At 45.7% G+C, this 26,624-nt stretch overlaps 1 protein-coding gene across 5 annotated transcripts in view; it reads right to left on the bottom strand.

Moving 5' to 3' along the window:
- The window catches only part of LOC147104952 (breakpoint cluster region protein), an 859,255-nt gene that overhangs the window by 78,311 nt on the left and 754,320 nt on the right, over positions 1-26,624 (bottom strand). For all 5 annotated transcript variants that reach the window (XM_085962106.1, XM_085962101.1, XM_085962100.1 and 2 more), the window contains one exon: positions 22,604-22,663. In XM_085962106.1, the coding sequence (XP_085818232.1) occupies positions 22,604-22,663 (60 nt within the window). The remainder of the gene's footprint in view (positions 1-22,603; positions 22,664-26,624) is intronic.

Raw genomic sequence — 26,624 nt, forward strand, 5'->3', positions numbered from 1 at the left:
TTTCCCCATAGACCTGTATCCTCTTTGGTTTCAAATACTTATCCAATTTTCCCTTTAATTATGCAGAAAATCCCAGGTGGAGGGCGGCTTTGGCAAGAAGGCCTGACAGGAATGATGGGAGTGAGGGCTGGGAATAACTCTGGGTGGGTTGGGGTGGACTGCAAACTACTTCAGCAGGACATGGGGGTGGGGGGGGCGGGGGGGTCATTTTCACATTGCTGTTTGAGAGACCTTGCTGTGTCCAAATTGGTTGTTGACTTTCTTACATTACAACAGTGACTACACTTCAAAAAGAACATCAGTGGCTGTAAAGCTCTTTGGGATGTCCTGAGGTTGTGAAAGGCGCTGTATCAATGCAAGTTCTTTCTTTATTCTATGGATAAGTCCCTAGACTACGAATGTTATTGAGGGTGGTCATCCCTTCAACATGTTGGAAGGGTTTCAACAGGATAGGAACATAGGAATTGCCAGACGAATAAAAATCAAGGTCCATCTAGTTCGCCTTCTACCATTCTGGTAGTCGCATGATACAATGATGATGGAGATGTTGACTAATCGTAGCAATCAATCTCTATCAATTAGTCTACAACAGACCCAGACATGGTGAGGAAAAACCAGAGCTGGAGAGCTTTGGAAACCATAGATCCAGAGTCACCTGTTACCCCCAAGAAATAGGAGCTGGAGTAGGCCATTCAGCCCTTCGAGCCTGCTTTGCCATTCAATAAAATCATGGCTGACCTTCTACCTCAACTCCACCTTCCCGTACTATCCCCATATCCCTTGATTCCCTTAGTATCCAAAAATCTATCAATCTCTGTCTTGAATATACTCAACGACTGAGCATCCACAGCCCTCTGGGGTAGAGAATTCCAAAGATTCATAACCCCTTGAGTGAAGAAGTTTCTCATCTCATCTCCTAAATGGCCAACCCATTATTCTGAGACTGTGACCCCTGGTTCCTAACTCCCCAAGCCAGTGGAAACATCCTCCCAGCATCTACCCTGTCAAGCCCCATGAGAATTGTATATGTTTCAATGCGATCACCTCTCATTCTTTGGAGAGGGAAAAGTTGACAAGGTGGTTCAATGTTTTGTGGGACTCTGTGGTGTAAAGTGAGGTACAGAAATCCATGCTAATTTCAAAGATTAATTTACTTTCTGCTTTCTTATTGATGTGACTGTTCTGTGATTGCTTTCAGGATCTCAGTTCAGAAACTAATAAATCTCAAATACCTAAGCATGAAGAAGAGCACAACCTTCCAGATTTCAGACATTACTATTGGACAGTTCAAGTCCAGAGAATACTGGCCTGGAAGCTAGCCTGTTCCTACAACATAGGCTAGAGCATGGAGATCGGGGCATCCCAGGCAATCCTCCAACATCATGCATCCTTCAGAGACTCCCAGAAAAGACTGACAAGGTCCAGAAACACCCAATAATAATGGCAATGTTAACCACTTGGAGAGGTCCAAATACATTCAGGGCCAATCTGGGGGAATGAGGATAGGTGGTTCCCAACTTTACCTGACAAAGGCACCACCAGACAAAGTTAACGCCACGAAAAAGGCCAATTATCCCCTTCCACCTGATTTCCGCACACTGTGGGATTACCCGATGATCTTTGAGGTGGGAATCATTAGAGTAGCCAAAAGGGAGCAGTGCTGCCCGATTGCCTGCGTCCGTCAAGATGCCACTAACCATATCTGTAGACCTTGGCACACCTTACCTGGAAATGACCATGGGAAACTGATTTCACAGGATCTGGGTCAGCAGAGAAGCAGCTGCAGAGCTGTGCCATTTGCTGCAAGGACACCTGCGGCTATCACATAGCATAAGGCTGCCAAATGAAGGGACAGGTACATTCAGCTGTGGTCTGAAACTCGACTGCACCTCTTTGCAGGCATACTGAAACACAGACCAATAGGGATGGTATTGTGGCGGGATAAAGAGGGTGACCCTGTTTGCAAGCACATCATGCAACACCAACTCAACTTTAGCAGGTGTCTAACAGGGATCAGGTGCTGGGCTGTTGTCATTTATCTAAAGACTCATGCCTGCACCTAAGGTTCTCTTTTTCTCCATTTTTCCCTGCCATTGTAGCCTTGGCTAAGGGTGTTATGGGTAGAGATGCCTTTTTGAGACTTTCTGAATTTTTGTCCGCTATTGTTACACTCTCCTTTAACGGGCCCATCCCGTTAAATTTCACGGACATACACTCTTCTCGCACCAGTAATGTGCTCCCTCGATACATTTGAGTCTGTACCTAATGCAGTGAATAATTATGCAAATGAGTTTATACCAGAGAATTGAATGCTATTAGCACTTGACCTTTCAGGCAGGATTTGCACCAGTCTTGGTACCTATACTTGTAGAGGACAATAACCCCAGAGAGTCTTTTATATAAGTAGTTTTATATTTTGGACACTCCCCAAAACTCACTAACAGGTGAGATTTTGAAATATTTTAAAATTAAGTTTGGAAAGAATTTATTGGACAAATTGCAGCCGAATTGACCAAAAGAAGTACTTCCTGAGATCAGTCCTGAATGTTTGTACTTGTGTGCCCTTGCCTTGCAGCAGTGGTTAATATCCAGGCATTGGAAGTGCTGCAGAAAAAGGCAACCAAACTAATAATGAGCTTAAGACACCTGAGCTCTGAGGAGAGGCTGAAGAGCGTGGGGTTGTTGACTCCGCAGAAGAGAAGGCTCAGGGGAGAGATTATTCAAGTATTCAAGATTCTTAAAGGTATTGATAAATTGAACCTTGATAATGTGTTGAAGATTGCCACAAACTCGTTCAACAAGTTCAAGCCTAGAAGAGGTAAATTGCACAGACAGTTTAGATTGAAATACTTTACTGAGAGGATGTAAACATATAGAATGAACTGCCAGGGAAAGTTTAAGGTAGAATTGAAGCGATATTTGAGTGAGTGGGTGATTGAGGGGTATTAGTTTTTGGGACTGGTTGGATGGACTGTATAGTCTTTTCTGCTCTGTAAGTTCCTATATTTCTAACTGGAAGCCATTTCTATTTCACTTAGTATTTTACAGATCTTTATAAAGTATCTGTCATTTGCCCCCTTTCAAGGGTAAACAATTTTTCTAGCATGTCATAACCCTGGGAAACGTGTGTCCTGTCTGGGTTATAGGTGCCATGATGTGGAGATGCTGGTGTTGGACTGGGGTGGACAAATGTGAGAAGTCACACAACACCAGGTTATAGTCCAACAGCTTTATTTGAAATCACAAGCTTTCGGAGCGCTGCTCCTTCGTCAGGTGAAGTGAAGAGGTGCATATAGACACAGCATATATAGTCAGAGAACACTGCCAGATGATTACAGGTAATCTTTCTAACTGCCCTTTATCACACCTCGGCAGAGAGATAATCACAGTAATCAAAGGTGTGAATGGTGTCCAAACAGGTCAGTCAGGAAAATATTACATCAAAGAACAATGAGGTGGGGTCACAAGGGGTCAAATGTTGCAGATGCTGGGGTCTGTATGAAAAACAAAAAACAATTAAAAAAAAATTTTTTTTTTAGCTGGAAATTACAGCAGGTCCGGCCGCATCTGTGTAGAGAGAACAAGCCAACGACGGCTCGAGTCTGGATGACTCTACGTCAGGTGGGGTTACATGTAGCGTGACATGAACCCAAGATCCCGGTTGAGGCCGTCCTCATGAGTGCGGAACTTGGCTATCAGTTTCTGCTCGACGATTTTGCGTTGTCGTGTGTCTCGAAGGCCGCCTTGGAGAATGCTTACCCGAAGATCGGAGGCTGAATGTCCTTGACTACTGAAGTGTTCCCCGACTGGGAGGGAACACTCCTGCCTGGCGATTGTTGTGCGGTATCCGTTCATCCGTTGTCGCAGTGTCTGCATGGTCTCGCCGATGTAACATGCTCCGGGGCATTCTTTCCTGCAACGTAGGAGGTAGACAACGTTGGCCGAGTCACATGAGTATGTACCATGTACCTGGTGGGTGGTGTCCTCATGTGTGATGATGGTATCTGTGTTGATGATCTGACATGTCTTGCAGAGGTTGCCGTGGCAGGGTTGTGTGGTGTCGTGGTCGCTGTTCTCCTGAAAGCTGAGTAATTTGCTGCGAACGATGGTCTGTTTGAGGTTAGGCGGCTGTTTGAAGGCGAGTAGTGGAGGCGTGGGGATGGCCTTAGCGAGGTGTTCGTCGTCATCGATGACATGTTGAAGGCTGCGAAGAACATGGCGTAGTTTCTCCGCTCCGGGGAAGTACTGGACGACGAAGGGTACTCTGTTGGTTGTGTCCCGTGTTTGTCTTCTGAGGAGGTCTATGCGATTTTTCGCTGTGGCCCGTTGGAACTGTCGATCAACGAGTTGAGCGTCATATCCCGTTCTTACGAGGGCGTCTTTCAGCGTCTGTAGGTGTCCATCGCGTTCCTCCTCGTCTGAGCAGATCCTGTGTATTCGCATGGCTTGCCCATAGGGGATGGCTTCTTTAATGTGGTTAGGGTGGAAGCTGGAGAAGTGGAGCATCGTGAGGTTGTCCGTGGGCTTGCGGTAGAGTGAAGTGCTGAGGCGTCCGTCTTTGATGGAGATTCGTGTGTCCAAGAATGAAACCGATTCTGAGGAGTAGTCCATGGTGAGTTTGATGGTGGGATGGAACTTGTTGATGTTATCGTGTAGTCTTTTCAGTGATTCTTCGCCGTGGGTCCCTAGGAAGAAAATGTCGTCGATGTATCTGGTGTATAGCGTTGGTTGGAGGTCCTGTGCAGCGAAGAAGTCTTGCTCGAACTTGTGCATGAAGATGTTGGCGTATTGGGGTGCGAATTTGGTCCCCATGGCTGTTCCGTGTGTTTGGGTAAAGAACTGGTTGTCGAAGGTGAAGACATTGTGGTCAAGGATGAAGCGGATGAGTTGTAGGATGACGTCTGGAGATTGGGTGTTGTTGGTGTTGAGTACTGAGGCTGTCGCAGCGATGCCGTCATCATGGGGGATACTGGTGTAGAGTGCCGAGACGTCCATCGTGGCGAGGAGTGTTCCTGGTTCAACTGGTCTGTGGGTGCTGAGTTTCTGTAAGAAGTCTGTAGTGTCGCGACAGAAGCTGGGGGTTCCCTGTACAATGGGTTTCAGGATGCATAGAAACATAGAAGATAGGAGCAGGAGTAGGCCATTCGGCCCTTCGAGCCTGCTCCGCCATTCAACGAGATCATGGCTGATCATCCAAACCCTAGCACCCGGTCCCTACACCGACAGCCATCCCACCCAAGCCCTATCCCCGTAACCCCACGTATTTAATCCCCCCTAACACTAAGGGTCAATTTTTTTATCATGGCCAATCAACCTAACCCGCACATCTTTGGACTCGACGTATCCAGAGAGGTTCTCACACAGGGTTCCGTTGCCTGATACGATAGGACGTCCGGGTGTGTTGGCTTTGTGTGTCTTTGGGAGGCAGTAGAAGTCTCCCACGCGGGGAGTACGTGGGATGAGAGCGCGTAGGATGCTTTGAAGGTCTGGATCGAAGGTCTTGATCAGTCTGTTGAGTTGGCGGGTGTGTTCTTTGGTCGGATCTGCGGGTAACTGTCTGTAGTGTTCCTGGTTATCCAGTTGTCGGTATGCTTCTTTGCAATAGTCCATTCTGTTCTGTATGACGATGGCTCCTCCTTTGTCTACTGGTTTGATGACGATGTTGCGGTTGGTCTTGAGAGCGTGGATGGCGTTGCGTTGTGCTCAGGTGACATTCTGGACTGTCTTGTGAGTGCGGCTGATGAATCTGGCGTTGATGCATCTCCTGACAGCTTGAGCATACATGTCAAACTTAGGGCAGCGACCCTCCGGAGGGGTCCAATTTGACTCACTCTTCTTCGGTTGCTGCACTGCAGATCCCTCTGTCTGCTGTTCCGGATCATTGATTGTCTCATTGGGTTCGCTGCTGACATCTTGGGATTTGTGGAAGAATTCCCGGAGCCTCATTCTCCTGATGAATTCCTCTGTGTCTGCCGCGAGACCGATGGGTTCCATTTTGGTGGTGGGGCAGAAATTGAGCCCTCGGCTGAGAACTTTGATTTCGTCTGGTTGAAGGGTGTGATCGGACAAGTTGACGATGGACTTCCCTGTGGTTTCAACCGTGGTACCGGGGGAGGCTTGGTTGCTGCTGGTGGTGATGCCGAGTTTCTCAAACTTCCTGTTCTTGGTGTGCATGTAGGCAGCGTAGTTCTGTTGCCTCGTCTGTTTGGCGGTGTCTCGTAGCTGGTCTGCTGTGTCCCGAGTACAGGTTGAGAACATGGACTCTATCTTGGTTTCGAGGTTGCGGCGTCTGCTGTAGAGCTGGTGTACGAGATGGTTGAGGAGTGTGCGAGAGGTACGACGGCAGAGTCTCTCAGCGTAGTCTGTGTTGTAGGTCGACTTGAGTGGGTTCGTGATCTGTAGTCCTTTTGGGATCTTGTCTGCTTTCTTGCATCTCTGTAGAAACTTGATGTCTGTGTCGATATGCGCGATCTTCTTGGAAATCCTCTCCACTTTGAGCCGGCAGTTTGTGGTGTCGATAGTAGCCATGATGTGGAGATGCCGGTGTTGGACTGGGGTGGACAAATGTGAGAAGTCACACAACACCAGGTTATAGTCCAACAGCTTTATTTGAAATCACAAGCTTTCGGAGCGCTGCTCCTTCGTCAGGTGAAGTGAAGAGATGCATATAGGCACAGCATATATAGTCAGAGAACACTGCCAGATGATTACAGGTAATCTTTCTAACTGCCCTTTATCACACCTCGGCAGAGAGATAATCACAGCAATCAAAGGTGTGAATGGTGTCCAAACAGGTCAGTCAGGAAAATATTACATCAAAGAACAATGAGGTGGGGTCACATGGGGTCAAATGTTGCAGATGCTGGGGTCTGTATGAAAAACAAACATACTGCTCTTGTTGCCACAGTATTTATATGGCTGGTCCGGTTAAGTTTCTGGTCAATGGTGACCCCCAGGTATTTGATTCTGGGGGATTCGGCGATGATAATGCCGTTGAAAGTCAAGGGGCGGTGGTTAGACGCTCTCTAGTTGGAGATAGTCATTACCTAGCACTTCTGTGGTGCGAATGTTGCTTGCCACTTATCAGCCAGAGCCTGAATGTCGTCCAGGTCTTGCTGCATGCGGGCATAAACTGCTTCATCAGCTGAGGAGTTGTGAATGGAACTGAACACAGTGCAATTATAAGCGCACATCCCCACTTCCAACCTTATGATGGAGGGAAGGTTATTGATGAAGCAGCTGAAGATGGTTGGGCCTAGGACACTGCCGTGAGGAACTCCTGCAGCGATGTCCTGGGGCTGAAATGATTGGCCTCCAACAACCATAACCATCTTCCTTTGTGCTAGGTATGACTCCAGCCAGTAGGGAGTCTTTCCCTTGATTCCCATTGACTTCAATGTTACTAGGGCTCCTTGATGTCACACATGGTCAAATGATGCCTTGATGGCAAGGGCAGTCACTCTCACCTCACCGCTGGAATTCAGCTATTTTGTCCATGTTTGGACCAAGGCTGTAATAAGTTCTGGAGCCGAGAGATCCTGGCAGAATCCAAACTGAACATCGGTAAGCAGGTTATATGTGAGTAAGTGCCATTTGATAGCACTGTCGACAACACCTTCCATCACTTTACTGATGATTGAGAGTAGACTGATGGGGCAGTAATTGGTCAGGTTGGATTTGTTCTGTTTTTTGTGGACAGGACATACCTGGGCAGTTTTCCACATTGTCGGACAGATGCCAGTGTTGCAGCTGTACTGGAACAGCTTGGCTAGAGGCGTGGCTAGTTCTGGGGCACAAGTCTTCAGCACGATAGCCGGGATGTTATCGGGGCCCATAGCCTTTACTGTATCCTGTGCACTCAGCCATTTCTTGATATCACGTGGAGTGAATCGAATTGGCTGAAGACTGGCTTCTGTGATGGTAGGGACCTCAGGATGAGGCCGATATGGATCATCCACTCGGCACTTCTGGCTGAAGATGGTTGCAAATGCTTCAGCCTTGTCTTTTGTACTCGCGTGCTAGGCTCCGCCATCACTGAGGATGGGGATGTTCATGGCGCCTCCTGCTCCCGTCAGTTGTTTAATGGTCCACCACCGTTCATGACTGGATGTAATCAGCAGGAGGTTTCCTTGCCCATGTTTGACCTGATGCCATGAGACTTCATGGGGCCCGGTGGGTCTGTCCTGCTGGTGGGACAGGACATATTCAGGGTTGGTGATGGAGGAGTCTGGGACATTGACTGAAAGGTATGATTCCGTTGGTATGACTATGTCAGGCTGCTGCTTGCAAGGGAATGGTAGCATAGTGGTTTTGTTACTGGACTAGTAATCCAGAGGCCTGGACTAATAATCTGAAGACATGAGTTGAAATCCCAAATGGCAGCTGTAGAATTTAATTTCAGTTAAAGCTAGTATCACTAATTGTGACCATGAAACTACCGGATTGTCGTAAAAACCCATCTGGTTCACTGATGTCCTTTAGGGGAGGAAATCTGCTGTCCTTACCTGGTCTGGCCTATATGTGACTGCAGACCACAGCAACGTGATCGACTCTTAACTGCCCTCTGAAACGGCCTAGCAAGTCACTCAGTTGTAACAAACGCTACAAGAAACAATAATAAGATTAAAACCAGACAGACCACCCAGCATCGACTTCGGCACCGGCTTCGGACATGACAACGGCACACCCAGCCCAGTCGACCCTGCAAAGTCCTCCTCACTAACAGCTGGAGACTTGTGCCAAAATTGGGAGAGCTGTCCCACAGACTAGTCAAGCAACAGCCTGTTATAATAGAATCATACCTTTCAGCCAATGTCCCAGACTCCTCCATCACCATCCCTGGGTATGTCCTGTCCCACCTGTAGACCCAGAGACAGAGGTGGCGGCACAGTGGTATACAGTCAGGAGGGTGTGGCCCTGGGAGTCCTCAACATTGACTCTGGGTTGCTCTGGGCCTCGTTGCCTGTTTTTTTAAGGTAGACTGGCATTGGCCTTATCTCAGTAGACCTTCACAAGTGACCTTGAACATGTTTTTTTTTGTTCTTTTGTGGTCTCTCTGGACAGGAAGTTTGGCAGCTTGACTTGATTTCTTCCCTGTCTGGGGGCTGGCCAATTAAATTGACTATGATTATTCCAAGACTGGATTCCTACAAGACAAATTTACGCTGTGTATGCAAGAACAGCTTCTGACACCATCTCATGTGTGAATGTCTACTGGAACTGCGTGAAACGAGGTAATGAATTACCTATTCTCTCAAATTGTTATGGATTACAGTTTGAATGGCTGGCTTATTAACTCACTGGGTGGGCTCGTTAAAATACCAATGCCTTTTTGTCTTGATGGCACCAGTCTGCTCTCTCAGTCAAAGTGACATGGAAGATGCTGGACCTTTGAGAATTAATACTTAAATATCCAGAACTTAAATTCATATCAGGAACATATTATAGCTTAACCTGAAAATCCCTGCTCGGTCAAATAGATAATCCCTAGTTGTGACAATGTTCCATATTAAGGCATCACAACCTTCCTCTATTTTATCAACACAATATTGCTTTCCTAAATTTACTTTCTTGTTCCTCCTCATTTTCAAATATATTGTTCTACATGCAGTTGTACGTAGAAATACACAAAAGTTCCAACACTGAAACAGGCCATTTGGTCCAAATGATCTGTGTTAGCGTTTATCCTTCCCTACATCTTACAGTGCTAAAATCAAGACTCACTGCACTGTATCCAGCCATAAGTCATTGTCTTCCAAGGTGTCAAAACTGTGAAGCTCCTGACCTCACTCAGTCTTCTTCCTCCTACAATCTACCTATAATTACATAGAATTTTACAGCACAGAAACAGGCCATTCGGCCGTACAGGTCCATGCCGGTGTTTATTCTCCACACGAGCCTCCTCCCACCTTACTTCATCTCACCCTATCAACATATCTGTTGTGTATGTACCTTTAAAAGAATAACTGGTCTCAGACTGCAATACCGGCAGTGACCACCCCTGTATAAAAGGCGCTAGAGAGCCTCTGTTGGTTAGTTTCGTTTATGCCTTTCACCAGTAAAGACTTGTTTGTTTCTCTCCTGCTAGTCCGTGTCTCAATCATTCACGGACTTAACACTGGCGACGAGGTAGAAAGAACTTACCTGCAACTCAGCAGCAGCTCCGACGACGTTGAAGGTCGGAAGAAAAAAAGAGTCCATTGAAACTCGAGGAACGGGCGTCGACCGTCAATCATCGGGTTCAAGGCTTTGCAGGAGCGACTTTCCAGAGCCAGGCTGGTTCCTCGGTCCGTGGTTTTCCAGCTAATCGGGCTGGTGGCAGGTAGTGCTCTGATCCTTCCTGGGCTGCAACGGGGCCGGGCAGCGAGTCGGGAAGCAAGGAGAGAGAGAGGGTGGAGCATACAGGGCGCGGCCGGTGTTTCGAAGCTGGGCAGCGTTCAGACCTCAGAAGAGGGAGGGAAGTGTTCCAGAGGGTCCGCTCCACGGTGGGAAAATAATAAAAGAAAAAGAATACGCGCAAGAAACCATGGAAAGCAGCGCTAATAACAGCGGGGAAGAAGGAAAAGCGCGGGAGGCGCCATTTTGTTAAATCAAAGAAGGCAAAGCGCGGGAGGCGCCATTTTAGATTTGCAAGATGCCGAAGACTGGCTGTATCACTGCTTTTGATAATACATTAGAGGACTGGACCACGTATGTGGAAAGAGTCGAGGTATATTTCGAGGCAAATTAAATAGCGGAGGGGAAAAAGGCATCAATATTGCTAAACGTAATGGGCGCTAGAACGTACGGCCTATTGCGGGATCTGATTACTCCAGCCAAACCGAAGGCGAAGAGTTTTAACGAAATTGTTGCTGTTCTACAGGAGCACTTAAACCCTGCACCGCTGTTGATAGCAGAAAGATTTAAATTCCACAGGAGAACTCAGCACAAAGATGAGAGCAATGCTGAGTATCTTACGGAACTATGCAAGCTATCAAAGCACTGCCAGTTCGGAGCAGGACTGGCAGATACCCTACGGGCCAAATTTGTCTGTGGACTCCTGAGTGAAGGAACACAGAAGAAGTTACTCGCAGAAAAAGAGCTGACGCTAGATAAGGCTTTCAGCGTGGCAGTATCGTATGAAGCAGCAGCCAGGGGAGCTGCAGAAATTCAACAAAAACCACAGGAATACAGCACCCACGAAATGACACGGGGATTTGCAAAATGTTATCGCTGCGGCAGAACTAACCATGACCAGAAGGACTGCTGGTCCAAAGACAAAATATGCAGACAATGCGGGAAGATTGGACACATTGCACGAGTTTGTAGGTCTGGGAAGAAGACCAGCGACAACAAAAAGGCTACTAAGGAACCGTACAAGAAAGTACAAAAGATGACGGACAGTAGTTCCGAAGACCAGATGAGCGATAGTGAATCCGAGAACAGGAGATTAAGCTGTCTCAAACTTCACAATGTAATCGCAAAAGAGGATCACCGAACCATTTGGGTCACCCTCACGATAGCAGGGTCCCAAGTTAAAATGGAATTGGATACAGGATCAGCGCTAACCGTCATGAATCGACGAGACTATGAGCGGCTATTTTCACACATACCCTTGAGAGAGACATCCATCGTCTTGACGACGTATACGGGGCAAAAAGTATACCCCAGAGGAAAAATAAGGGTGCCTGTCGAATACAATGGCAAGAAAATACGGAAATTGTATCTCTACATACTGCCAAATGGTGGACCACCGTTATTGGGACGGGAATGGATCAGGAAGATAAACTTAGATTGGCATTCCATTCATGCAATGACGGTGGACGGTAAAAAAGATGAAGACGTCACTCCTGGACGATTGTCAACAATCTTAGGTAACGCCAAAGAGGTACTTCAACAAGAACTGGGCACGCTTAAAGGCGTAACCGCCTCGTTAAAAATAGAAGAGAATGCAGTTCCCAAGTTTTTCAAAGCGAGACCGGTACCATATGCAATTCGTCCAGCCGTCGAGGCAGAGCTGGAGAATCTGGAGAAGGCGGGCGTGTTGTCTAAGGTCGACTGGAGCGAGTGGGCGACACCCATCGTTCCTGTCATGAAAAAAACGTTAAGCAATAAGTCCGGAGAGCCAAGGAAGATTCGCATCTGTGGGGATTTCAAGGTGACGGTGAACCCTGTCCTTCACACAGTACAATATCCTCTTCCAAGGATAGAAGACATCTTCGCCTCACTGTCTGGAGGGAAGCGTTTTACAAAAATTGACCTAGCACAAGCATATTTGCAGATGGAGGTTGAAGAGTCCTCTAGGAAGTATCTCACGATAAACACTCACAAAGGTCTTTACCAATATCATCGATTGGTATTCGGAGTAGCATCGGCTCCGGCGATATGGCAAAGAGCGATGGAACAAGTCCTGCAAGGGATTCCGGGGACTCAGTGTTACTTGGACGGCATCCTTGTAACAGGTGAAGATGACAGTGAACACCTTAACCACCTAGAACAGGTGCTCACTAGACTACGGGAACATGGGCTGCGAGCCAACCGCCCCAAGTGCGAATTTTTAAAGAAACAGATATCGTATTGTGGCCACGTGATTGATGAAGAGGGGTTACATAAGTCCCCTGACAAAATTGAAGCGGTTGTTAAGGCCCCAGCGCCTGAAAATGTGTCGCAACTGAGGTCATTCCTCAGGTTGGTGAATTACTATCATAAGTTTTTGCCGAATTTGTCGACAATTCTGCATCCACTGAACGCCCTGCTACGAACGGGGGTAGCATGGAAATGGAGCGATGATTGTAAACGTGCTTTTCAGAAGAGTAAGGACTTAATCACTTCGAAGGAAGTATTGGCTCACTACAACCCAGCACTGCCAATCAGGCTGGCGTGTGATGCGTCTCCCTACGGCATCGGGGCGGTACTGTCACATAAATTCCTTGATCGTTTGGAGAGGCCGATAGCTTTTGCGTCACGCTCGTTAACTTCTGCTGAGCGTAACTACGCCCAGATTGACAGAGAGGCCCTCAGCCTAGTGTGGGGGCTGAAGAAGTTCAATCACTATCTGCACGGTCAAAAATTTACTCTACTAACCGATCATCAACCTCTTGTCTCCATTTTCAACCCTCAGAAGGGCGTACCGATAATGACAGCACAACGGCTGCAGAGATGGTCCCTTTTCCTAGGGGCACACCAATATGACATCGAGTACAGGGGAACTAAACAGCATGGAAATGCTGATGGATTGTCACGTCTACCGTTGCCGACGGTGGAAGAAGACGACCTTGCAGTGGATCCAATGGAGTTATTCCACTCGACCATAGTCGAATGTCTCCCTGTGACGAATGCAAACATAGAAAAGGAAACACGGAATGACCCGACACTATCATGGGTCTATGATTTAACGGTGAAGGGATGGCCAGCACATGGCGAACCACTGCTGCCAGCATTTTCGTCAAGAACGGCTGTCAGTGTGCAGAGGAACCTTGATGTGTGGATCCAGAGTAGTAATTCCACCTAAGTTGACAGATAGAGTGCTCAATGAGCTTCATGAGGGTCATCTGGGTGGGGTAAAAATGAAGAGCTTAGCCAGAGCGTTTGTGTGGTGGCCGGGAATCGATAGAGAAATCGAAGAGATGACCAAGAGCTGTGCAGGATGCCAGAAGGTCCAAAACGCCCCACCACAAGCTCCTCTGCATCCATGGGAGTGGCCCTCATCTCCATGGCAAAGGGTGCACATTGATTTTGCTGGTCCCTTCATGGACTCGATGTTTTTAATTGCGGTGGATGCACATTCAAAGTGGCCAGAGGTAATAAAAATGTCCTCAACCACCACAGAAAAAACTATCTCAGTTTTACGAACCATATTCGCCAGGAATGGGCTGCCTGAACAGATTTGCTCTGACAATGGACCACAGTTTGTGTCTGAAGAGTTCCGGAGGTTCTTAAAGAACAATGGTGTTAAGCATTACACATCTGCCCCATATCATCCAGCCACTAATGGATTGGCCGAGAGGTTTGTCCAAACATTCAAGAAGGCTATCAAGGCAATGTGTAATGAAGATATACCCCTACAACACAAGGTGGACAACTTCTTGTTTGCCTACCGGAATGCGACACATGCGGTTACCAACCAAACTCCAGCCATGATGTTCTTCAATCGAAGACTACGATGCCGCTTGGATTTGGTTAAACCAAACGTCCGAAGAGATGTGGAGAACAGGCAGTTTCAGAATATGAATGAAAGGCCGACCAGGAGTTTTAAGATAGGTCAACCAGTTTTGGCCCGGGACTACCGCACTGAGAAATGGCAGCCAGGAACGATTTGTACACGACAAGGACCTCTCATGTATACCGTGGACGTTGGGGAGAGCATTGTAAGACGCCATGCTGACCAGATTCTAGTGTCACTGGAAAACGTCAACTCCACACCACGATCTGATACATCTGGTAATGAAATCGACGTTCCAATTGCAGCTACCGCAGAACCGGTAATATTGGAAGCAGATGGACCAAACAACGACATTGATTCCGACTCAACATTGCCAGAAGAACCTGATACTCCAAAGAGGCGTTATCCAGACAGAATCAGGAAGCCTCCTCAAAGACTGAACTTATAATTGCTTAAACTTAACCAATGTATCTAGCAACAGTAATTGTGATTGTAATTCGTTATCATTAGTGTTAAATGAATGTTATGTACTGTTTATCTAAAAGGGGAGGAATTGTTGTGTATGTACCTTTAAGAGAATAACTGGTCTCAGACTGCAATACCGGCAGTGACCACCCCTGTATAAAAGGCGCTAGAGAGCCTCTGTTGGTTAGTTTCGTTTATGCCTTTCACCAATAAAGACTTGTTTGTTTCTCTCCTGCTAGTCCGTGTCTCAATCATTCACGGACTTAACAATATCCTTCTATTCCTTTCTCCCTCATGTACTTATCTAGCTTCCCCTTAAATGCTATTCATCTTAAAAACTCCAAGTAATAGCGAGTTCCACATTCTAACCACTCTCTGGGTAAAGAAGTTCCTCCTGAATGCCTTATTAGATTTATTAGTGACAATATTATATTTATGGCCCCTAGTTTAGGACTCACCCAGCTGTGGAAACATCCTTTCTTTGTCTACCCTATCGAACCCCTTCATAATTTTAAAGACATCTATCAGGTCACCTCTCAGTCTTCTCTTTTCTGGAGAAAAGAGCCCCATCTTTCATGATAGTTGTATATCTATAAGCATTTAAACGACAAGCTTGGTGTTGCCTAATCACTACTTCCTGATTTACCTTTCCAACAATGGTGGTTTCCTTCTAACCTTCACAAGAATGCCAAAGAAATTCCCTCCCAAGTAATCAGCAATTTCTATAGAGTTTGTTTCTGGAACACCGACACCTGAATAATTATGATATTCACAAAGCATTTACTAATACTTTTGCCACTGCAAATCAGTCAAGGAGAACTCACGTTTTCTTTCCCTTAAACTGAAACTTCCAATCTTGACCATGGTTTGTATCACCAAAGCATCAATGCATCTGGGCAGAGCAGTCGACATTGGACAAATTCTTGGCAAGTCCTAAGCTGTATACCAGAGGCATCAACCCACAGCAGAAGCATAAACCTGGCTAAAACCAAGGAAGAGGATGCTGCCATAGACATAGTAAAGGAGGAGGTAGTGAAGATACTTGATAGGATAAAAATTGATAAAAAGGAGGTATTAGAAAAGCTGGCTGTGCTTAAAGTAGATAAATCACCAGGAGCGGATGGGATGCATCCTAGGATGCTGAGGGAATTGAGGGAGGAAATGGCAGAGATACTGGCCATAATATTCCAATCGTCCTTAGATACGGGGTGGTGCCAGAGGACTGGAGAATTGCAAATGTTACACCCTTGTTCAAAAAGGGTGTAAAAATAAACCCAACAACTACAGGCCAGTCAGTTTAACCTCGGTAGTGGGGAAGCTTTTAGAAACCGTAATCAGGGACAAAATTAACAGTCACTTGGACAAGTGTGGATTAATTAAGGAAAGTCAGCATGGATTTGTTAAAGGCAAATTGTGTTTAACTAACTTGATTGAATTCTTTGATGAGGTAACAGATGGTTGATGAGGGTAATGCAGTTGACGTAGTGTACATGGATTTCCAAAAGGTGTTCGACAAAGTGCCACATAATAGGCTTGCCAGTAAAGTTGAAGCCCATGGAATAAAAGCGACAGTGGCAGCATAGATACGGAACTGGCTAAGTGGCATGACACAGAGAGAGTGATTTTTCGGACTGGAGGAAGGTGTACAGTGGTGTTTCTCAGGGGTTGGTTCTAGGACTACTGCTTTTCTTGATATATATTAATGACTTGGGCATGGGTGTAAAGGGCCCAATCTGCAGATGACACAAAACTTGGAAGTATAGTGGACAGTGAGAAGGAGAGTGATAGACTTCAGGAAGACAGACAGGCTGGTGAAATGACCATCATTTTTCAATCCTCTCTGGCTTCAGGTGTGGTGCCGGAGGACTGGAGGACTGCTAATGTGGTACCCTTGTTTAAAAAGGGAGAAAAGGATAGACCGAGTAATTACAGGCCAGTCAGCCTAACCTCAGTGGTGGGAAAATTAGTGGAAAGAATTCTGAAGGGCAGGATAAATCTTCATTTAGAAAGACACAGATTAATCAAGGATAGTCAGCACGGATTTGTTAAGGGGAGGTTGTGTCTGACAAACTTGATTGAATTTTTTGAGGAGGTAACAAGGAGGGTCGATGAGGGTTGTGAGTTTGATGTAGTGTATATGGACTTTAGCAAGGTTTTTGATAAGTTTCCACATGGCAGACTAGTCATGAAGTTAAAAGCCCATGGGATCCAGGGAAAAGTGTCAAGTTGGATTCAAAACTGGCTCGGAGACAGGAAGCAGAGGGTAATGGTTGATGGGTGTTTTTGTGACTGGAAGGCTGTTTCCAGTGGGGTTCCGCAGGGCTCAGTACAAGGTCCCTTGCTTTTTGTGGTATATATCAATTATCTAGACTTGAATATAGGGGGTATGATTAAGAAGTTTGCAGATGATACTAAAATCGGCTGTGTGGTTGATAGTGAAGAAGGAAGCTGTAGACTGCAGGAAGATATCAATAAATTGGTCAGGTGGGCAGAACAGTAGCAAATGGAATTCAATCCAGAGAAGTGTGAGGTAATGCATTTGGGGAGGGCTAACAAGGAAAGGGAATACACATTAAATGGTAGGACACTGAGTAGTGCAGAGGAACAAAGGGACCTTGGAGTGCATGTCCACAGATTCCTGAAGGTAGCAGGCCAGGTAGATAAGGTGGTTAAGAAGGCATACGGAATGCTTGCCTTTATTAGCCGTGGCATAGAATACAAGAGCAGGGGGGTTATGCTTCAACTGTATAAAACACTAATTAGGCCTCAGCTATAGTACTGCGTGCAGTTCTGGTCACCACATTACAGGAAATATGTGATTGCCCTAGAGAGGGTACAGAGGAGATTTACGAGGATGTTGCCTGAAGTAGAGAATCTTAGCTATGAGGAAAGACTGGATAGGCTGGGTCTGTTTTCCTTGGAACAGAGGAGGCTGAGGGGAGACCTTATTGAGGTGTATAAAATTATGAGGGGCATAGATAAAGTGGATAGAAAGGACCTATTTCCCTTAGCAGAGGGGTCAAAAACCAGGGGGCACAGATTTAAAGTAATTGGTGGAAGGTTTAGAGGGGATCTGAGGGGACATTTATTCACCCAGAGTCTGGAACTCACTGCCTGAAAGAGTGGTAGAGGCAGGAACCCTAACCACATTTAAAAAGTACTTGGATGTGCACTTGGGATGCTCTAACCTGCAGGGCTACGGACCAAGAGCTGGGAAGTGGGATTAGGCTGGATAGCTCTTTGTTGGCCGGCATGGACACGATGGGCCGAAATGGTCTCCTTCCGTGCTGTAACTTTCTATGATTCTACATGTGGCAGATGAAATTTAACGCAGAAAATTGTACATTTTGGTAGAAAGAATGAGGGGAGGATATATAAACTAAATGGTACAATCCTGAAGGGGGTGCACGAACAGAGAAACCTGAGGGTATGTGTGCACAAATTGTTGAAGGTATTATGATGAACCTGTATAAAACACTGGTTCGGCCCCAACTGGAGTACTGTGTCCAATTCTGGGCAGCACACTTTAGGAAGGATGTGAAGGCCTTAGAGAGGGTGCAGAAAAGATTTACAAGAATGATTCCAGGAATGAGGGACTTCAGTTACATGGATAGACTGGAGAAGCTGGTGTTGTTCTCCTTGAAACAGGGAAGATTGAGAGGAGATTTGATAGAGCTGTTCAAAATCATGAGGGGTCTGGACAGAGTAGATAGAGAGAAACTGTTCCCATTGGCAGAAGGGTCGAGAATCAGAGGACACAGATTTAAGGTGATTGGCAAAAGAACCAAAGGTGATGTAAGAAAAAGCTTTTTTACGCTGCGAGTGGTTAAGATCTGGAGTGCACTGCCTGAAAGGGTGGTGGAGACAGATTCAATCACGGCTTTCAAAAGGGAGTTGGATAAGTATCTGAAGGAAAGAAATTTGCAGGGCTACGGGGAAAGGGCGGGGGAGTGGGACTAGCTGGAGTGCTCTTACAGAGAGCCGGCACGGGCTCGACGGGCCGAATGGCCTTCTTCCATGCTGTAACCATTCTATGATTCTATGTTTCTAAAACAGCATGCTGTGTTCGTCATATGGACCACAAGAGTAACAAAGCGGCGTCAATGTATTCTTCTCTCATGAAAGCCCACATGACTATAGGATTTCCGAGTGCTTTCCCGATAGTCACTAGTGCTGTGAATGCTGGGATAGATCTGACTCCATAGCAATGTCCTGGTTCTCCAGTGGGAAATACCAAGAGAAATTCCAGAATTATGATAAGATTCCCTATCTTCCATGTAGGAATGCTAAATGTAGAAGGGCTGGCAGGCCTTGGTACCGGTGTACCTGGTACTCCAAAAGGGAAGACACAACAAAGATGCCAGTACTACTGGAAAGTATCCAGCAGGCTCTTGTGCCACCTAAAAAAACACCAATTCTCATTAGATAATGTTTAAAGAAAAGCTGATCAAAATTGCTTCAGCCAGCCGTGCAAGAAAGAAACAATGATTTAATTAACCATTACGGCCATCAACTCTACGCTGGCACTCCCACACCACTAAATTAAATGTGACAGAGTTACACTTGTTCATCTAATAACTTAAACCTATTAAGGGTCATCACACATGACCTAACTTATATTTCCTTATTAAAAAGCAAAAAAAAGCAGGTCTTAGTAAGTATCATTAACAGTCAGTGAATCTGCAAAATCAGGGTTGAGATAAAGTTTGAAAATAGGGAGTAGCTCCAACAATGGCATTGTGAGTACAAGCATCGGCATACAGAGCAGAAAGTCCTCATTTTGACTGGCCTATACTTAGCTGACCTGTCAGAGCAACAGTGAGTTTGCAAGTGATTTTAGTGACCCTGGGCTAGGGAGGGGGAAAAGCATCAGTCAGGGTTCCCATTTATGATTGCTGTCTTGTGACTTTGGCAGAAAGAGTGTGGGTGTGGACGAGGACAGGATCAGGATCAACTGCAATGCTCCCCACAAACGAAGAGCTTGCCAACACTCCTCATTTAGGTTCATTAATGAAAAACTATCACTTGGGCATTATACTGGAATGCTGATGGCACCCGTCAAGCCTATGAATCAAGCAAATTATAGCATTAGAGATAGTTTGGCCCATCGTGCCTGGGCTGCTGCTAGCTCTTCAACTGGATCTATCTGCTCTAATCCCATTACCCGGCCTTTTTCCCTGTATCCTTATATATTCTTCCTATTCAATTTCTTTTTAAATGATGTTACACTTTCTCCTTCAATAGCCCCTTGTGGTAAAGGATTCGATGTTCTCATAATCTTCTGTGAAGACATTTTTTCTAACTTCCCCCTTTGTTCTATTAGTGATAATCCTCAGTCTGTCCTCTTTTGTTACTGATGGTTACAATCTTTCAGTTCACCAAATGAAGCTCTCGAAGTTTACCTACAAAGCAGGTAAAATTAACTACCCGATCATTTCCCAGCTAATCCCTTTCCCCTTTCTTGAACAGGACAGGAATATTTTGCACTCCCCACCCAACTCTTTTGGCACAATTCACGTTTTGTTCTGGTTGGTGGATCCACTATCTCTTCCCCAACCTCCCTCAGTACTCTAGGGTGCATCCCTTTGGGTTTGGTGACACTTCTACTTTCACTCCCATTAACGTTTTGACAATCTATCTCCAGTTGGGGCTCTTCCACACCAACCTCAAGTACTCCTACAGCCTGACTGCACCTTCATTGAGGCATCATACTTATTGAGCACCTAGGGAAAAGGTTGGGCCTATTAAGGACCCAAAGGGAAATCTTCACGTGGAGGCAGAGGACATGGCTAAAGTATTAAATGAGTACTTTGCTTCACAAAGGAAGCGGATGGTGGGAAGGTTACACTAAAAGAGAGGGAAGTTATGGACAGGATTGTAATAGATAGAGAAGATGTACTAAAAAGATTAGCATTACTGAAAGTTGGTAAGTCACCTGGTCCAGATGGAATGCATCCTCGGTTGCTGAAAGAAGCAAAGGTAGAAATAGCAGAGGTATTGGTCACAAGCTTTCAATCCTCACTGGATAGAGGAGTAGTGTCGGAGGACTGGAGCATTGCTAATGTTATACCACTATTCAAGAAAGGGGAAAGGGATAGGCCAGTCAGCCTAACATCAGTGGTGGGGAAGTTATTGGAAACCATTATCAGGGACAAAATAAACTTTCATTTGGAAAGACATGGGTTAATCAAGGAAAGCCAGCATGGATTTGTTAAAGGCAAATCGTGTCTGCCTAACTTGATTAAATTCTTTGATGAGGTAACAGAGAAAGTTGATCAAGGTGTTGTATATATATATGGACTTTCAGAAGGCATTTGACAAGTGACACACAGGAGGCTTATTAAAAAGATGGAAGCCCATGGAATTAAGAGGACAGTGGTGGTATGGATACAAAATTGGCTCAGTGACAGGAAGCAAAGGGTGGTGGGTATTTTTCAGACTGGAATGTGGTTTGTAATGGTGTTCCCCAAGGGTCAGTTTTGGGTCCATTGCTCTTTTCAATTTTTATAAACGGCCTAGACTCGGGTGTAGGGAGCAACATTATAAAGTTTGCAGATGATACAAAACTTGGTAAAGTAGTAGATAGTGATGATGATAGTTATAGGCTTTAGAATGACGTAGACAGGATGGTGAAATGGGCAGAAGCACGGCAAGTGGAGTTCAGTGCGGAGAAGTGTAAAGTGATGCACTTTGGGAGGACTAATATGGAAAGACAGTATACTATAAATTGCTCATCTACACTTTTCAAAATTGTGCTGAGACACCTTGGTGTTCATATACACAAATCCTTAAAGGTGGAAGGCAAGTTGATAATAAGGTAGTTAAAAGTATCTGGGTTACTTGGGTTTATAAATAGAGGAATAGAATACAAGCAGAGAGATCAGGCTCGAACTTTATAAATCACTGGTTCGGCCTCAGCTGGAGTATTGTGGACAATTCTGGGCCCCACACTTCAGGAAAGATGTAAAGGCCTTAGGAAGGGTACAGAGGAGGATTACCAGGATGTTACTAGGGATCAGGGACTTCAGTTATGAGGAGTAATTGGAAAAGTTAGATTCAACATCATTGGCAAAAGAATTTTTCTGAGGAGAGTTGTCAGGATCTGGAACACTCTCCCTGAAAAGGTGGTGGAAGCTGATTCCATAAATAATTTTAATAGGGAGTTGGACAGGTCCTTGAGGATGAGGAACTTACAGGGTTACGGACAAAAATCGGGGATGTGGGACTAAGCGCGACTGCTCTTTCAAAGAGCCGGCACAGGCACGACGGGCCGAATGGCCTCCTTCTGTGCTGTTAGTTTCTATGATTCTATGTCTGATAGTCCTTCTCATTCAAGTAGAAGATGGTCCCTTTCTCTCAATGTGGTCTCATCCTTTCTTTGATTCTCCTTTGACTGCTCATAAAAGCCTTTCCTATTTACTTTTATGTTGACTGCCACTCTTTTTCTATTTTTCCTCAGCTTCCCAATTCTCTCTGCTTTTTTCTGTACTTTTTATATTTCTCATTATTTTTAGTGTATTGTACCCTGTATTTATGCCTCTTTTGTAAATCTCAAACTACCAGTCAGGGCATTCAGCTTCTCCTGCCCCAGTGTTACAGCTTGTGACAGTTAACTGCTGCTCTCTTATGTTTGCAAGATTGCTTTTACATTTGCCTACTTCACTCTTCCCTGAACATGACTGAATACAACAGGAGAATTAAATCTGCCAATTTATCGTAGGAGGGGAGGTCAGTGTTAAAAACTGATAAATAAGACTCTCCATTCATAATTAGCCCAACAGTAGCTAATAAGCGAGATACATCACCTCTCCATTAACCAAGTGAGCTCATTTAAAAAAATCTTTTACTTCTAAACTCATCAGCCTGATGTTTCTCAAAATAGAGACTTAACTCCTTCCATACAAACAAGTTTGGATTATACTGTATTTGATAGAAAAAAAGACATAATATCATACATTATTTCAGTGCCACTACTTACAGCTTAACACAGCAACTTACCCCATTCATTGCGATGACCGTTCTTTGCCAGTCCTTGTCCTGTAATGCTTGTGGCTCCAGCTGAAAACAAAACAAGCGTTTTATTTACTGCACAACTTAAAATATAAGTTACAATTTATGCATTCAGCCTGCTTAAGTTGGGCTTCCTGCTCTGAACTATTAAGTGTAGAGTTTAGTACTGATTTTGTGGAGTCACTCTCTGACCAGCAATGCGTGTGCCCCTCTCAAACAGATATACCGCTTTGGATATTGTTGAGGGGGATGGCTTATCAGGGGAAGGCAGCAGCAGCCAACTTCCTGGCACCAGGGGTGGTTCATTCCCTTGAGAATGATGTCACTAGCTAAGGGTAGCTGAGATAGTTCTCCCGTGTGCACTCGTAATAAAACTATTGATCTGGGTAACACCTGAGTCTGTTAGTTCTGTTTTACCATCCAGATTTTCCTCGCTTACAGCTTGGTGTCTGAAGTGGGATACCGCCGGACTGCTGATCGATCCTCCACAACGACATACACGGAGGGGCGAGTAGCAATATTCACCCTTTAACGTGAAGGTCCGCGAGGTGGATCGGGGTAGCGGTGGTATAAAGAACAGCGAGTGAAGGAGCAACAGGCTTCAGGTGTGGACCAGTAGGACGCGTTTTAAGGTACAAACAGACCCGAGGAGTTGAGAAACTCTCGGGTGGGAAAGCGCTAAAAGGGTTTAGAAATCCAGGTGGGAAAGCGCTAAAGGGTTTAGAAACCCAGAAAAATGGTTTAGAAACCCAGGTGGGAAAGCGCTAAAAGGGGGAAAGCGCTAAAAGGGTCTAGAAACCCAGATGGGAAAGCGCTAGGTGGGAAAGCGCTAAAGGGTTTAGAAACCCAGAATACGGAAATACCGGGTGACGATCCGGAGGGATTCAAGTTAAAGGGTGTTTAGAGTATAAGGCCTAGAAATTGGGTATAGCCCCGCTTGAGGCGTTAGAACTAGCGCTGCACAAAGTTTATAGCCAGATCAAACTTATCGCCGCTTGGCGCGATATTGGGTTGCATCGCCCCTAAAGGGGATTCAGGCGTTACACGGGACTCCTAAGGCGCTAAACTTCCGGTGCAACCCAATATCGGAGCGGACGGGCGCAGCGCAGGTGCTCTCAATTACTGATGACCACGAGACTTCCAGGCACCGGCCAGCTCTTAAAGGGGTGGGTCAGTCAGCTTCAGCATCCACACTCTTCGCCTTGCAGGCCTCAGAATCGGCGCAGGCCCTTCTCTGGCGCTAAAAACTTGGACCAGATGGAGAAGGAGAGACAGAGAGCAGAGCGCTTCACCAATGAGGCTCTGGAGCAATTGGTGGCCGCAGTGGAGCGCCGGCGAGGTGTTCTCTACCCAAACAATGGCACGAGGCCGAATCATAAGGACAATCAACGAGCTTGGAGGGATGTATGCCAGAGGGTCAACTCCAGCAGCATGGTGACCAGGAGCCCTGTCCAACGCAGAAAGAAATTCAACGACCTCATTCGGGTCGTGAGGGTGAGTGTTGTTTCTGCAAACTTTTGCATCCCTTCATTTGCATCTGACTTTATGGCTACAGGGTGGGCTGTGCCCCATTGGCCATCTGCCAGCAAGCACCCATGGCCCTTTCTGGGCACACACATGCACATTTGACTCAAGGCGTCATGTAAGGGCTCTTGCACCATGGGGGGCATGAGATGATCACTCAGGGCATCATGTAACATAACTTCCCCTCCTTTCCCCTGCAGTCCAAGCTGGCGAGGATTGGCAAAGACCAGCTTCGCACCGGTGGAGGACCTCCACAAGTGGTCACTCTCACGGATCTCGAGGAGAGAGTCCACCAGATTCTTGGAGGACGTCTGAGTGGTCCTGTAACCACTGCAGCTGCCGACCCCATTGTCGACAGCGATGGTAAGGTTCTCACCTTTTACAACTGTCTCCTTCCACTTGTTCCCCCCGCCAGCATGCTTTCTCACTGTGGACCCATGTCATAGCCTTGCCGCAATCTGGCATCCCTTGCTGCCAAGCTGTCCTTTTGCTAAAGCCACTCTTCCACCTCCCTGCTTTCAGATGTTCGGGAGCCGGGCCCTCAAGCTGCCAGTGTCAGTGCCTCCGAAGGCTCAATGAGAAAATTACTGTCCAACAGAAGGTCAGCAACTCTCTCCAGCAACGATCAGAATGGCCAGCCCAAATGGCTGCAACTTTTATACTAGTGCTGTCCCCTTTAAATAGCGCCCCCCCGAGTCCGAGAAGGGCCTGGGAACGCTCCATCCAACTGTCACTAATAGCGCCAGGCGAAAAGGTTGCGGGCGCCACCGAATATCCGGTCCGGGGCGCCAAAAAGGCGTTGCACACTGAAATGACGTCATGATCTGCCTGCGCCCGCGGGCGAGCGAAGCGAGTTAGCGCCGGCACTAAAAGGGTACTCAATATGGGAGGTGGCGCTATATTCACTGCGCCCGCCCGAAAATTGGGTAACGCCCCAATTCTCGGGCTCTTTAGGCGCTAATCGCTGGCGCTACCAACCGAATTTCTAGGCCTAAGTGTTTATCTGTTTAGAGTGTAAGTTTTGTGTCGTTGTTCCGATAAAGTATAACATTGGATCCTTGAGAGTCACGGGGTGATCGACACGGACAAGGGTGGTGTATTATCTCAAACACCTAGCCTGAGCCTGAATTAAGAGGACGTAGTCCCACGTGACGACCAGGATCAAGTAGGTGTAGGGAACTATAAACACCACAGGATCGTGATCCCGTGACGAGTGAGTGTGCGCAAAATAAGTGTGTGTGGGTGAATGATAGGGTAACATAAGAACTATTGAGAAGTAAGTCAGAAACTATATAGAATGCCTAAAAAGGATGCAGAGATAAAGGAGGGGGGACCGGCCCCTTGGGGAGATCCCGACTCCGTCACTCGCTATGCAGCAGACAAAGATCAAAAACTTAGCGAAACTATGAAAAAGAAAGGATGGGATCCCGAATACAGTGCAGAGAGCCAAAGGGCTTGGTGGAGGGGACAAACCAAAGTTAAAGAGGGAAAAGGGGGAATGGTAATCTTAGCTTGTTACCAGAAACAATGTAAGGAATCGAAACAGAAGGGAGAGATAAAGAAGGAAAAAGATCTAATTTGCAGGCTAACCAATTTGAAAACTCAGCAAAGGAAGGAAAAAGAAACCAGGGATTTGGAAAGCCAGGGAAAGCTGCTGAGTCACCGATTTAAAAAGGAAAAAAAAGATAAACTTAAAGCTTTACCAACATGGAAGTTATTAACATCTGTGCCGAGACAAATAAAACACAAGATTTGCTGAGTGAAAGGAACCTTAAAAATATGCTGGAATTTCAGGTTGTATGAAATTGTGTGTTAGTGTGTGAATGTTTTCCTGACTATGAATGTTTAAGAAGTTACAATATTCCGTTGTCTGAAAGTCTGTCCTTAAAAAAAAAAAGAAAAATGTCTGTTGTGTGTTTCAGCTCCACCCACTTCTCTGTGTTAAAAAAAGCATTTAACTCTTTTGTCTTGTCTTGGATTTTGGAAGTTTTAAGAATGTGCGAATAAGATTGTGCCCCCAGAATTGGAAAAAACTTTGAACTAATTTAAGTTAAACTGGTGTGTAAAAACAAAACTGAGAAGAACAAAAACAATTTGTTTAACAAAAGATTAAGTTTCAGTCTAAGATTTAACCTTGGAGTTGCGGTTGCTATGGTGAAATCTTCCAAAGCAGTTTGAGTTGTTTAAATGTTGAAAAACTAATTTTTCTCCAGTTATATTCAATGTTTTTATAGTATTTTGGAAAGACATCTGAAAAAAGGACAATAAGAAATATGACGTAATTTACTGTTTTCTGCAAGAATGTGCTATTTTGTTTTGTTTGTTCATTATTGATACAAAAGATAAGCTTCAACCATGACGTTACAGTTGCCAGTGTGCCTGGAAGAAAATTAATTTGAATGTGAATGTTTACAAGGCATGAGTGATTGTTTCTTTGTTAAAATGGCTTCCTTCTTTCTTTTCCAAGTGATACAGGTTAGTTATA

The sequence above is a fragment of the Somniosus microcephalus genome, chromosome 19 (assembly GCF_052327205.1).
Source record: "Somniosus microcephalus isolate GS21.2 chromosome 19, FLI_Smic_1.0, whole genome shotgun sequence".
NCBI classification, from domain to species: Eukaryota; Metazoa; Chordata; class Chondrichthyes; order Squaliformes; family Somniosidae; genus Somniosus; species Somniosus microcephalus.